The 13,788-nt window shown below is 38.3% G+C and overlaps 1 protein-coding gene across 2 annotated transcripts in view; it reads right to left on the reverse strand.

Moving 5' to 3' along the window:
- The window catches only part of LOC106872578 (E3 ubiquitin-protein ligase TRAF7), a 201,076-nt gene that overhangs the window by 116,642 nt on the left and 70,646 nt on the right, over nucleotides 1-13,788 (reverse strand). For both annotated transcript variants that reach the window (XM_052970187.1, XM_052970186.1), the window contains exon 3: nucleotides 13,233-13,306. In XM_052970187.1, the coding sequence (XP_052826147.1) occupies nucleotides 13,233-13,306 (74 nt within the window). The remainder of the gene's footprint in view (nucleotides 1-13,232; nucleotides 13,307-13,788) is intronic.

Here is a 13,788-nt window from a genome sequence, read left to right on the forward strand (position 1 = left end):
CATCTTATAAAGTTTCTACTTACGCCTTTTCTACAGATCGAGCAGGGCCATCTACCTGAAGGGGTTTGTGTTTTTTTTACCTTCCTACTTATTAGGACTTTGGTTTTAGCTAGGTTGACTCTAAGGCCCTTCGATTCTAGTCCTTGCTTCCACACCTGAAACTTCTCCTCTAGTTCTGATAGTGACTCAGCTATTAGTGCAAGGTCATCAGCATAGAGGAGCTCCCAGGGGCATCCTGTTTTGAATTCCTCTGTGATCGCCTGGAAGACTATGATAAATATGAGTGGGCTGAGGACAGAACCTTGGTGGACCCTTACCTCTACCCAGAATTCTTCACTGTACTCATTGCCAACTCTCACCTTACTGACAGCGTCTCTGTACATGGCTCGCACAGCTCTCACTAACCATTCTTCTATCCCTAGTTTCCTCATTGACTACCAGATCAGGGATTGGGAGACCCTGTCAAAGGCTTTCTCCATGTCAACGAAAGCCAGGTACAGAGGTTTATCCTTGGCTATGTATTTCTCCTGAAGCTGTCTTACCAGAAATATAGCATCAGTATGTATGTATATATATATATATATATATATATATATGTATATATATGTATATACACACACACACACACATTTAGAGAAGTATTCACTATAGAAGGTATGCTTGCTTGTTTTGTTTTGTGCTCTTACTTGATGGGGCTAGGGTCAATTCAGGTTAGTGGTACGAAAGACAGCATCGTGCATAGAACTGACCAGATCAGTCAGGCAATGCTTCTGTTAATTACAATGTGTGCGCAGATGCATGTGTGTGCACACATTTATGGGCCTAGGTAATATACTACAGAGTTTGAAATAAATGTGGAAATCTTACATGGGTAGGATCATCCACAATCTGTGAGTTTGAATTGAAGAGTACCTTTATATTAATACCTTATAATTTTAGTGCCCTTTGTCTAAAAATCTTTTGTCACACATCCTGTGATCTCTTCATCGACTCTCCATCTCATATGTCTCCTGTTCTGTTTAATCCATTCTGTCTTTTTGTGATGTGTATCTTTATCTGTGCATGTGTGTGTGTGCATGCATATCTATGTGTTTAGTATACGTATTTTGTGTGCGTGTATATGGATTTGCTTACTACAGTTTGTGCCCATAGTATATGGCAGTATGATAATAGTATAATAGGCAGTATGAATGTAGCATCCTTATACCCATCCATTGACGTTGATTTTGCTGTGGAGAAATGTGTGGAAATGATCAGTGAGAGCAAGGTGTAGTTTCATGGTGTTGACACAGAGGAACTGGGTTTCATCCTTAGACTTACATGTGACAGAGAGTACCTAGATGAATGGGACTTTAGTTATTTCTGCTCCAGTAAACCAGTAAGCAAGAGACCCCTACTGTAACTTCAATGGCTAAGAAGATCCCTAGAGAGAGATGGAATGGGTGGACCAGAACCACATGGACCCTGAAATCTACAATCAGGTGAGAAAAATGGCCGCACATGTTGTAGGTGCAATTACTAGAGTCACACTAAAAGACCATATTTCAAGTTTAATAACAATATATATGCCCAAGAAGATGCAGCCATTGGTGTCAGTATTGCTGGCAATGCGGCTAACCTATTTATGACATGGTAGGATAGAAGACTCAAAGAACAATTAGCAGAGAGCTCCATAAACCTAACCATGTCATCCTGCTATGTGGATGATATTAACATGGCAAAAGTACCTCCACAAGACAGTGTCTATGGACTAGAAGCTAGCATCATGAAGAGCATCCAGCAAACTCCATTCATCAGAGTATTAAAGTAATAGTAGATTACCTTAGCAAGCATCTGAACTATAGAATATCAGTCTTAGACACAGAACTCTGGCTGGAAACTAAAAATAATAAGGTCCACATCCTTCATTCCTACTGTGCCAAACCCATGGTCTCTAAATACCTTGTCCACAAGAACACAGCTATTGTGGATAACACCAAGTTCAATATCCTAACAGGAAACTTGGTAAGGGTGATGAGAAATGTGTCTTGCATGTGTGATTCAATGAAATTAAAAAGTCACATACAACGCCTCATTCACCACATGCAGTACTCTGGCTATAACCAAAGGCACAGGATCAGTGTACAAAAGAGCCAGGGCTAAATACAAGGCTATCATAGAGAATTATGCAAATGGGATCTGCCCACTATACAGGAGTAAATCCTGGAATAGCATAGAAAGGACTAAGAAAAAGATAGATAAGGCCAACTCATGGTATGACAACCAAAAATACTAGAGTGGTAAGTTTGTTGATGCTACCCCTGGCAGCGAACTAGCATACTTTTTTATGAAAACCTTAGATAAGATAAATCTACAGATTAATATAGTAGAAAGGCCAGGAATGCTCATAAAATCCCTGATCTGTAGAACATCATCATCATCATTTTCCATGCCGGCATGGGTTGGACGGTTTGACTGAAAACTGGTAAGCTGGGGAGCTGTACCAGGTCCTATTCTGATTTGGCAAGGTTTCTACAACTGGATGCCCTTCCTAACACCAACCATTCCAAGAGTGTAATGGGTGCTTTTTACGTTCCACCAGCATGGGTGCCAGTTACATCAGCCATGACTGCAATTTCATTTGGCTTCACAAGTTTTCTTAAGCATGGTATATTGCCAAAGGTTTTGATCACTTGTCCCTGCTTCTGTGAGTCCCAAAGTTCGAAGGACCTTTTTATGTGCCACTGGCCCAGGTGCCAGTTACGTGATGCTGGTATCAGACACAGAAAGCACCCCCTATACAGATAACAACTGTATAGTATGTAGGATGAACCCACAGGTTAACTGTAAGATTAGGAATGTAGTCTATAGCATACAATGTACTGAGGGACAGTGCAGAAACAGGACAACAACATACATTGGGGAAACAACACATAGCATAGGGAAGTAGAAAGGTGGACACTGGTGGGAGCTCCAGGAGGAGAAATGCTTGTCAGTGCTCTACCAACATGCTCCATTAGAACATAGAGGTTTGGTTAATAACATAGATGTTAAGATATTAACAACACACAGAACAGACACAACACTTAGATAGTAATTGCAGAATGAGTCTCAACGGAAAACATGAATGGAACAGTAACACCTCTCCACCACATTACACAGCATGATGACTAAATACAGAATAAGAGAAGAAAAAAAGACACAGATATAAAGAATATATGTAAACTCATATGCACACACTCAAGACACACATACTTAAGACAAAATGAGAAAAAACATAAAGAAATAAGTAAATATATGAATTTAAAAAATCAACTAAATAAAAAACAGTTAGTGTTGTAAACAAACCGATATACATGCACACAAAACACACACACACACATAGATGCAAATGTATGTGCAGATACGGATACACACCACAGAAAGACAGAATGGACTAAACAGAACAAGAGGAGACATGTGAGATGGAGAATTGATGACGAGGTCACAGGATGTGTGACAAAAGATTTCCAGACAAAGGGCAGTAAAATAATAATAATAATAAAGCTGAAGTGAAGAACAGGTATATAATACTTGTGGTTATTTGGCAATAAAAAAAATGACCATCCCCAAATATAACAATATCTGTTTCAACATACAATTTCACATAAAAAATCTTGCAAAACATATACACAATATATATATATATATATATATATATATATATATATATATATATATATATATAGATAGATAGATAGATAGATAGATAGATAGATAGATAGATAGATAGATAGATAGATAGATAGATACCCATGTGAAGGCATGTGGCTTAGTGATTAGGGTATTTGGCTCATGATTGTAAAGTTGTGAGTTCAATTACCAGCTGCATATTGTGTCCTTGAGCAAGGCACTTTATTTCACATTGCGCCAGTCCACTCAGCTGATAAAAATGAGTTGTACTTGTAACTCAAAGGGCCAGCCTTATATTCTGTGCCACAGTGAATGTTTCTGAGAACTACATTAAGGTTATGCATGCTGTGGAGTGCTCAGCCACTTGCATTTTAATTTCATGAGCAGGCTGTTCCATTCATCGGATCAACTGGAAACTCATTGTTGTAACCAACAGAGTACCAGTATATGTATACATATGCATTATACTTGTCATCATCATTTTAGCTATTTCCATAATAGCAAGTCTGTCATGGTCAAAATCAACAAGACAGCTGCCTGCCTAGATGGGTTAGAGGACCACGTTTTGCTCTAACATTTTGTTTTGAACATGGTTTCTACACTTGGATGCTTTTCTGGTCATTAGCACTTTTACAGAGAGTACAGGCTTTACTTTACTGTGGTGCCAGTAGCAGTGAGATTGTCATATCCTCAATGAGACAGGATTATGGGATCTCCTGATACTATACTTTCTCCATTAGTTAGCTAACAACTTTACTGTGAAAGCAAAATGTACTCATTCATTCAATGTAATATGGCCAATATGGAAATGCAGAGAGAAGAGAGAAAGGTGGAGGGGGATATGGAGGGGAGAGAGAGAATGGAGAGAGAGCTTTCTCAGGCAGAGTGAAGAGTTAAAGTGATTGAACTTGTGGCAGAAAGGTGAAAAGCTTAAAGGAATCAGTGAGAACTCAAGCTGATCACATTGTAGGATTAGAAAATCATTATGCACATTCATGGTTGTATTTACACACAAATGTAAGCATGTTTGTGTGTGTGTGTGTGAGAGAGAGAAAGAGAGAGTGAGAGAGAGAAAGAGAGAGAGAGAGAGAGAGAGAGAGAGAGAGAGAGAGAGAGAGAGAGAGAGAGAGAAAGTGTGTGTGTGTGTGTGTGTGTGTGTGTGTGTGTGTGTGTGTGTAAAGATATATCAAACCACATATCCATAATCAAGTTGTTGGGGAAATATTTTCCCAGCTGTTGCACGCAGCTGTTACATACATACACACATACACATGAGTTCAGATATGAGGAATCATTTACTTTTTCCAGTTTGTATTCATTCATTGTTAATAGGTAGCTACTGCTTTGTTTTAAATCATGTACTTCATTTTGTCCTCATTTGTATGTAAGCCAGTTTGTGAAGCATAGGACCTAACTCAATAAAAGCTTCTATTGTTTTAGTTATTAATGCAAAGTCATCAGCATAATTCACATCTGTGTGAAGCACTGCAAGCTTGTTGTAGTCTAAAGCCCATGGATTCATAATCTTTTGTTGTTTCTCTCAATGTATAGTCTAGAAAGGGGCAGGTATGTCACCTTGAAGTACTCCTGTCAGAATTTCAAGGAAGTCAGTGTCATTATTGAGACCCTCGCAGGTGTCTTTGTGCACGTGCGCACACACACACACACACAGACACACACACACACACATTATATCAATTACTAGGCAGGCTTCTGGAGTTCTGTAATGCAAATGAACCACCTGCAACATGATTAATTTTTGAGAAACCAATCAGCCACTGGATCATCATCCAATCCAGCAAAGATGCAAGGCAGAAAGATTTCATTCTCACCAGAAAGGTTATATTAGGTCTTTCTCCAATAAAGAATGCAGCACCCACATAGGTTAGTGGTTAGTAACCTCAGAATTAGAATTAGTTACACTGACAAACAAAAGATAATCTGGTGAAAGACAGTGTGGAAACTGAAACATTGTTCTGCTAGATATATGTTCAAGGCTTTTCTAGATGACACACATGATGAAGAGGAAGAGATAAAAACCTATAGAGGACAACAGAGTTTTTATGAGAGAACCTGCTGAAAGGTAGAGACCAAATCTGTGACTGGAGCAAGGAACCATCCTAACATAAGGTGGGACAGCACTATAGATAGAGCTATAATAGCTAGAAGACAGTCCTACAACACTGGAAGAAAGTGGGCTTGAAAGAGAAGCAATATAGCATGGAGAGAGGCTGAGAGAATCTTCTGTGTCTGTTTTGGTATGGCTTTTATGGCTGGATGCCCTTCCTAACACCAACCACTCCATAGAATGGGTTGAGTGCTTTTTATGTGGCACTTGCATAGGCAAAATCAGTTTTGGCATGGCTTTTACAGCTGGATGTCCTTCCAAATGCCAACCACTTTATGATGTGGAGTGGGTAATTTTTAACTGATACCTGCACTGACAGGGTCACCAAGTAACTTTGCAAGACAAGGAATCTTTGAGAGGGGAGGGGGCATTGGAGGAGATGATCTTGAGTCAGATGATGAAAGGTTAGAGTGTGACAAAGTGACAGAAGCAAGTGTTTTGCTGTAGAGGAGGTACATGGTTACCCAGCCAGAGAGAGGGAAAGGGAGAGGAAGAGAACGAGAGAAAAACAGCGAATTAACAAGAACGAGGGCAGAAACAGGTATGTTGCTGATGATGAGGGACATGGTTACGTAGAGAGAGATGGGGAGTTAACAAGAAAAAGGCAAGAGCAAGAGCAGGAGGGAGAGAGAGAGAGTGATCAAGAATGAGAGCTGAAACAGGTTTGTTGCTGTAGAGGAGATACATGATAACTTAGCCAGTGGGAGGAGCAAAGGAAAGAGTGAGAGAGTATGGGACAACAACAACAGGAGAGGGATGATGGTAAGTGCCAGGGAATACTTGCAAGGAACAGGGATCAGGGCATAAATAGAATAGTAGAGTAAGGTAGAGATGAATGATGGCAGGTACTGGCAGGGTATTGCCAAGAAGTCCCAAGTAGGGAGTGGAGATGGGGAATGCTGTGACTGGTGAGAATCTGGGTATAGAGGGAGAGGGGATGGGGAAGTAATGATACCTCATCATCATCATCATTTTCTGCAATCTCCACCTGTGGCAGAATGTACACTAACATGAGATAGTTACCTCCATATTATGAATCTATACTGTTGGACATACTTCATATTTGTTATATACTCTTCCACGTTGGCATAGGGCATGTTGTAAGAGGATATTAATTTTGGAGTTTTCCTTCTAGACTAATTGCTTTCACCAAAGCTAAGGAGCTCAATCCTGGATATGGCAGTAGACTGCATCCTGTGGTGAGGATCCAGTTTTGGAGTTGAGGAGATTATGACTACCAGGTCCATTCTGATCCAGAACAGTAGTACTTGTGAAGGTCTCATTCATAGGTTAAATAGATTTTTGTAAGTGTGTGTGTGTGTGTGTGTATACATATTTATATATATGTATATATATAGATATATAATTATATACATATATGTCAGGCTGCTCTTGCACTACTGATGACATGTAATTCAGTACAACCTGTTGCATGGTCAAGCTATTGGTGACTAAACCAACAATCCCATCAAACTTGCTTGGTGAGGAGGAGGATTTCTGGATTCTCTGCAGGATGAAAATCAAGACCCGTCAAAGGGAGGAGGAACTCAGGAAAACCAATAGCTGTTGCTTTGTACCTATACACACACATCATATATATATATATATATATATATATATTGTAGCTGACGTACCCAGTAATTCCTGCGAAAGCGAGGCTAATCCCTTGGTTCCATTCTCATAATTGTTTCGCTAATCCAGTAACAGCAATACAAAGTATGTAGTCCTTAAAACGGTTTTTGTGCATTTATTAAGAATACCGAACTGTCTTACACAGGATCTTGTTTTTAGGAATTCCCAATAAATTATGAATACCCAAATTGTGAAGTTAGTTATGTAATAACATGAAATTAATTACCTGATAGTAAAAATTCAAATTAAGTAGCCCCGAAAAGGGCTTTAATACCTTCCCAGAATATATAGAACTTAGGAGGAAATACTAATAAGGTAAGTATACTAAAATTGTGAAGCATGTTACATAATAACAGACTAATCAGATATGAGATAATAACAATTCAAAGTAAATAACTCTGAAAAAAGCTTTTGTGCGTCCGCAAAGAATATTACCCTCAGCGGCGCTAGTGTTAGTATATTCGTGAATAAGTGGATCTATTGTTTAGAAAAATACTAGTTACTTGTTTAAGCGTTGTACTGGATGAATTGCGAAAATAACTCAAATAGTTCAAATACTAAGAAATAAGCATACTTAATTTGATTTATACGAAATAATTTACGAACATGAATAGATTATTTCCCTTGGATGTTTAAAAATAATAGGGGCCCTATTATCGATTTTTTTCAACAATCTAAATATGTCACTAGTTCTCCAGACATGAGTTCTACTCACGTGTCAAGTTTCATCAAAATCGATAAAACGATGTAGGAGAAGTTAGATAACAATGCCACAAACAAACACACCCACAGATTTCCACACATGCAGTAAATATATATATGGAAAGAGAGAGAGAGAGCATCAACAGTGTGTAGTGTAAGTATGCATGCATGTGAATTTATTTCTATAATATTTCATTAATTTACATAAAAGCTGTAGCTCACCAAGAGTATGGTGAATAGAGCAGGGGGAGGTCATGTAGTTAAAACACTTTAAACTCTGATTATAAGATTTCTCCTAACAACCACCATCTTTGCTGAGTAATACCTTCATTTATATAAATATAAAATATTGCTGTTGCTACTTTCTGTAGTTAGTGAGATAGCACAGCAGACACTTAACAATGTGATTATATTAATCAAGTAAACAGATGTTTCATAAACAGTAGCACATAGTCTTCAGATAGGGTGTGTGGATGGCACATGGTGATGGCAACTGGGTTTGAAAGAAGAGGGGGAAGATAGATGGTAAAGAAGGAAGGAAGAAGAAAGAACCAAAAGGAAAATGATGGAGAAAGAAGAATGAAAAAGGGAAAAGATGAAGATTGAGGAAGAATGAAGAATGGGGGACATTGAAGATAAAAAGAAGAAAAAAATGAGTCATAATAAAGGAAAAGAAACAAGGAATACAAGGGAATAAAGAAAATGAAAAAGAAGAAAATTAGATATATAAAGACTGTAAGGGAAAAGAGCAATATCCTTTATTTTTTACTTGTTTAGTCACTAGATTGCAGCCATGCTGGGGCACTTCCCTGAACGATTTTAGTTGAGTGAATCAACCCCCAATACTTACTTTTAAGGCCTGGTACTTATGCTACCATTCTCTTTTACTAAATGACTAAGTTATGCTGACATAAACAAAACAACACCAGTTGTTAACCAAGTTTCCATCTACTAAATCCACTCACAAGGTTTTCGTTGACCCAAGGCTATAACAGAAGACACCTGATCAAGGTGATATACATTGGGACTGAATCTGGAACCATGTGGTTGAGAAGCAAGAGAGAGAGAGAGAGAGAGAGAGAGAGAGAGAAAGAGAGAGAGAGAGGAGGGTGAATGATTGACTGATCTGTGAGTGTGTGTGTGTGTGTGTGTGTGTGTGTGTGTGTGTGTGTGTGTGTGTCTATGTATAGTTCACTGTTGTGTTATTAGTGGTATCAAAAAAAAAGTACTTCATCCAGTGAGGAATTTTGCCTCTAATTACCCTTTCCCTTCTCATTTCATTGTTACTATCTTTGTAAAATATACCTTGTATCCCCTCACTCTCCAGCTCTAAAGGTTTGGGAAAAAGAATACAAATATGTTGTTTTTCCCAAATTGCACTTCATATTCAAGGCTCCAGTGAAGCTATAGGATGTTATTCAGGCACTCAAGCTAATAAAGTTCAAAACAACTGTTTTTTCCTTTGTCATCTCATTTTCTTATATATATATATCACCATCATCATCATCATTTACTTACCATTTTCCATACTGGCATGGGTTGGACAGTTTGACTGAAAACTGGTAAGCTGAAGAGCTGTACCAGGTTCCAAACTGATCTAGCATGGTTTCTACAGCTGGATGCTCTTTCTAACGCCAACCACTCCAAGAGTGTAGTTACAAAACACCAGCATCAGCCATGACTGCCATCTCATGTAACACCAGCATCAGCCATATATATATACATACATAAATAATCACCCTAATCATTGTGCTGCTTCTCAAATAATTACCCCAGTTTTTACCCTCTTCCATGTGGAAGGGCCCGGGAACAGGGGGTGCAGCGGGTGCACCCGCACCCCCTAGAATTTTCAGGGGGTGCAAGATCAAAATTTGCACCCCCTACATAATCTTACCAGTTGCAGAAAAAAAGTGTCTAAAATCTATCGGTATAAAATGCTTAAGTTCAATCTCGTTTCAAAACAAAGAAAAAAATAAAATAAATAAATAAATAAAAGTGATGAAGCTGGCATAAAACTCCCTAGGGAGTTTAGGACCACTAACTTCTGAAAGCAAGTAGCGTCAAAATACAAAAAAAAATAAGTGACAATAACAACAGTAGCCGCAACAATAACAACAACAAAACCAGCATGTATGGTTAATTTTGAATATATAGCATTACTTGAATTATTCAAGACAGCTCCAACCCAGTTTCTGTCTGTCAATACTTCTCTCCATCTTTTAGTACCACTCCCAAGTTCTTTGTAATTGGTGTTGCTAAAGACTTAAAACATGGTTAAATGGATTTGACCGTTTGACCCCAGTCTAAAAATAAAACCCCTTCAAAATTCTTTCAGTACAAAACAACCATTCAATATTCCATTATCAACTTGACCACTGCCTGGGTAAGTGCCTTTTTTTTCAACTCCAACTTTAGTCTTGATTCACCTTTTCAGTTTGTTATTTTTCATGTTTTTATTCAATTTATCTGCAATTTTCCTCTTGTATTAGATGTATAACCCACTCTCCATTTACAGCAAGTAGCGAGTGTCTAGTTTTTTTCCCTGTGTGCTAAATTCGACTACTTACGACTAATGCGTGCGCATGCGCAAATTTGTGACATGCACACTCCCAGAACTCGGATCCACACTTCTCCAGTAGTGCCAAATTTTGAAACCGAGTTTGCACCCCCTAAGCAAATTTTGTTCCCGGGCCACTGTCCATGTGTGACAAAAAACTATAAGCAGACATGCTTTTTTTTTTTTTTTTTGCTTTCTAGCCTGTTAACACTAACCTATCTTAATTTAACTTAATCTCATGTAATCATAGTTTTGCTTTTAATTACCCTCTTTCCCTTCTCATTTCATTCTATGTAAAATATATCATGTCACCCATCTCTCTCCAGTTCTGAAAGGTGCAGTCATTCTGCCTTTTCCTTACTGGTAATGAACTCAGCTATTCCTGTCCCCACCACCTATACTGGAATCTTCTCCTCTCTACCAGAACCTCTCTCAGCAGCCCTTCTTCTGTCCTCCCTTGTCCCCCCCCCCTACCCTCAGTAATCTCTTCCACATTACTGGGTTCTTTTTTCATATTTTTATAATAAATTAACTATTTCATTTATTTATTTATTCATTTACTTATATTTGTATCAACAATGCTTATATAGCACTCACTTTCAGTAGATGCAGCAAGACTAACATGAATGAATGGTGGTAGATTAAATGTAAGGACAACTGATATGACATGTCTGTTAGCAAATACTCATTGAAACCTTCTTTGCAGATGCTGAATGCTGTAACCACCTCTCTCCATGTTCTCTCCTGCCTCCCCTTTCACTTCCTTAAAGTTGGATCTGTCAATATAGGCATATTGAAAGGTAAGTCCAGTGAGATTGTTGAGACACTTGAACACAGGCATGTTGATGTATGTTGTATTCAAGCAGGTGGAGTGGAGCTTAAGCCAGGTCACTCAGAAGCAAAAAATATAGGCATAAAATCTTCTGGGAAGGCAACAGTGGTGGATTAAGTGGTATGGGAATACTTCCAGCTGAGAAATGGGTTGATAAGTTGATTGAGGTAGTCACAGGGCATAATAGGGTACTTAAGCTTAAGTAGTTTTGCAGAGTAGTACACCAACAATTATCTTTTGCCTATGCCCCTCAACTAGGTGTACCAAATAAACAAAAGGATCATTTTTTATGAGATTCTTTTGCAGATTACCTCAAAGACAAATAACAGTGATCTTATCTTCATGGCTGATTATTTCAATAGACATGTTGGGCAACACATAAGTGTCTTCCATAGTGTAGATGCAAATAACCTAATGATTGGCAACACCAACTTCAGGAAGCCAGCCAGTCACCTGATAACCTATCAATCTAGTAGCCATGCTAGCTAGATTTTCACACAAATGCAAAGACCTTCCCAGGTTAATCAGCATAGGTTAATCACAAGCAACTTCAGACTTCAAGCTAGAAGGATTCCAAAAAGCAGACCAGTCTGGAAAAGAAGGACTTGAAAGCTTAAGGACCCTTTGAATTGTCAGAGATTTAAAGATGTCTTAATTGAAGCATTTAACATGGAAGAATTACAGACATGTAACATAGAGGACAACTGGAAGTTCCTATATGACAACTTACTGAGTGCCACTGACAAAATCTGTAACTGGTGCAAATTCTCAACCAGACCAAGGGTGACATGGTGGTGAAACAGTATAGTAGACAGGGCCATTAAAGCAAAGAAACAGGTCTGGAAGAATAGTGGTAACACAAAACTATATCAGGTAGCTAGAAGGGAAGCTAGAAGACAGGTACACTTAGGGAGAAGCAGAAAAGAAGTTTACCAGTGTTCTGTGGTGTGAGGACAAGCAGCTTGAGTTGTTTTGGATTGCAAGTCAGTGTGTCAGAAATAATTATGATGTGGTAGGAGAGAAGTGTGTTCACATGGATGATGATTCATTTGCAGTTAGTGATTCTGCAAAGAAGGAGGCTTTGAAATACCATTATGAAAAGTTGCTAAATGTAGAGAATGCATAGGTAAAGGAAAGCCTGCCTAACATGAACCCAACAGAGGGACGGGCTATCCAAATTGACAGTTACTTAATAGATATGGTTATTAAGGATGTGAATACTGGAAAAGCCTCCAGATGAGCAAATTTCTACACTAACAACACCAGGACATGCTGGACTAATAAACCCTACCTTCCAAATACAAACAGGAAACACCCTAAATAATAACAAGAAACTGACAAGCCAAAACATAACACCTACTTACATTCTTCTGTGAGCTTTTAAAGAATTCCATTACAAAAAAGTTGACACACCCAGTTACTAAGTTTTTAAATACTGGACCAAGCTTTAAACCTTTGATCTTTACATTGTCAAAGAAAAAGACTAACTCCAATGATATCAAAAATAACTATCAACAACATTCTTGCTTAAGAATAATAAATTTGCACTCTGCAAAAGTAGAGTGTAATCCATCAGATTAATGTAAAATTGTTTTTATCATAACAGATCATAAAAACAAAAGATTCATATATATATATATATATATATACAGAGAGAGAGAGAGAGAGAGAGAGAGAGAGAGAGAGAGAGAGAAAGAGAGAGAGAGAGATGGGGTAAGAAGAATACTCACGCCATTATAATCACTGGTTTCTGATGTAGAATATGATGCTATAGCTGATTCCCTGCTGAGGGTGTCTTCATTTGCTGGAAATATTACAATGGAAGAAGACATGTTGAATCATGGATACATTTTTATGTACTATAATTAACAAGACAAGAAACATTGATTGAAATAAAAGTTGCAATAGTTAATAATTATATTAGGTAAAATAATCATTTTAAAGTGTAGTATATTGCCACTTAAGTGTGGCTGACCCCTAGGGGTGGATGTTACTGTTGCTTTTAGCCCCAGGAGGACATCTCCTCCAGCTGGCTTATCGACACACGACTGTGTCCTGTTTGCCAAGGGTAGTTATCCCTCTCACCAACATCTGCAGCACGAACGGATCCGGATTTCAGGGTTATTTCCCTTCGTCGGCGTCCGATAGCCGCTGACCTTGGTGAGAGAGACAAAAACCTGGCAATCTTATATCTTCTTTTCAAGTGAAATTCTTCACTGATATCGAAAAGGTGAAAACAAGCAATGTTAATTCTCTAAATGAAGTATTAACAGTAACTGCACGATA

Source organism: Octopus bimaculoides, chromosome 8, assembly GCF_001194135.2.
Source record: "Octopus bimaculoides isolate UCB-OBI-ISO-001 chromosome 8, ASM119413v2, whole genome shotgun sequence".
Taxonomy (NCBI): Eukaryota; Metazoa; Mollusca; class Cephalopoda; order Octopoda; family Octopodidae; genus Octopus; species Octopus bimaculoides.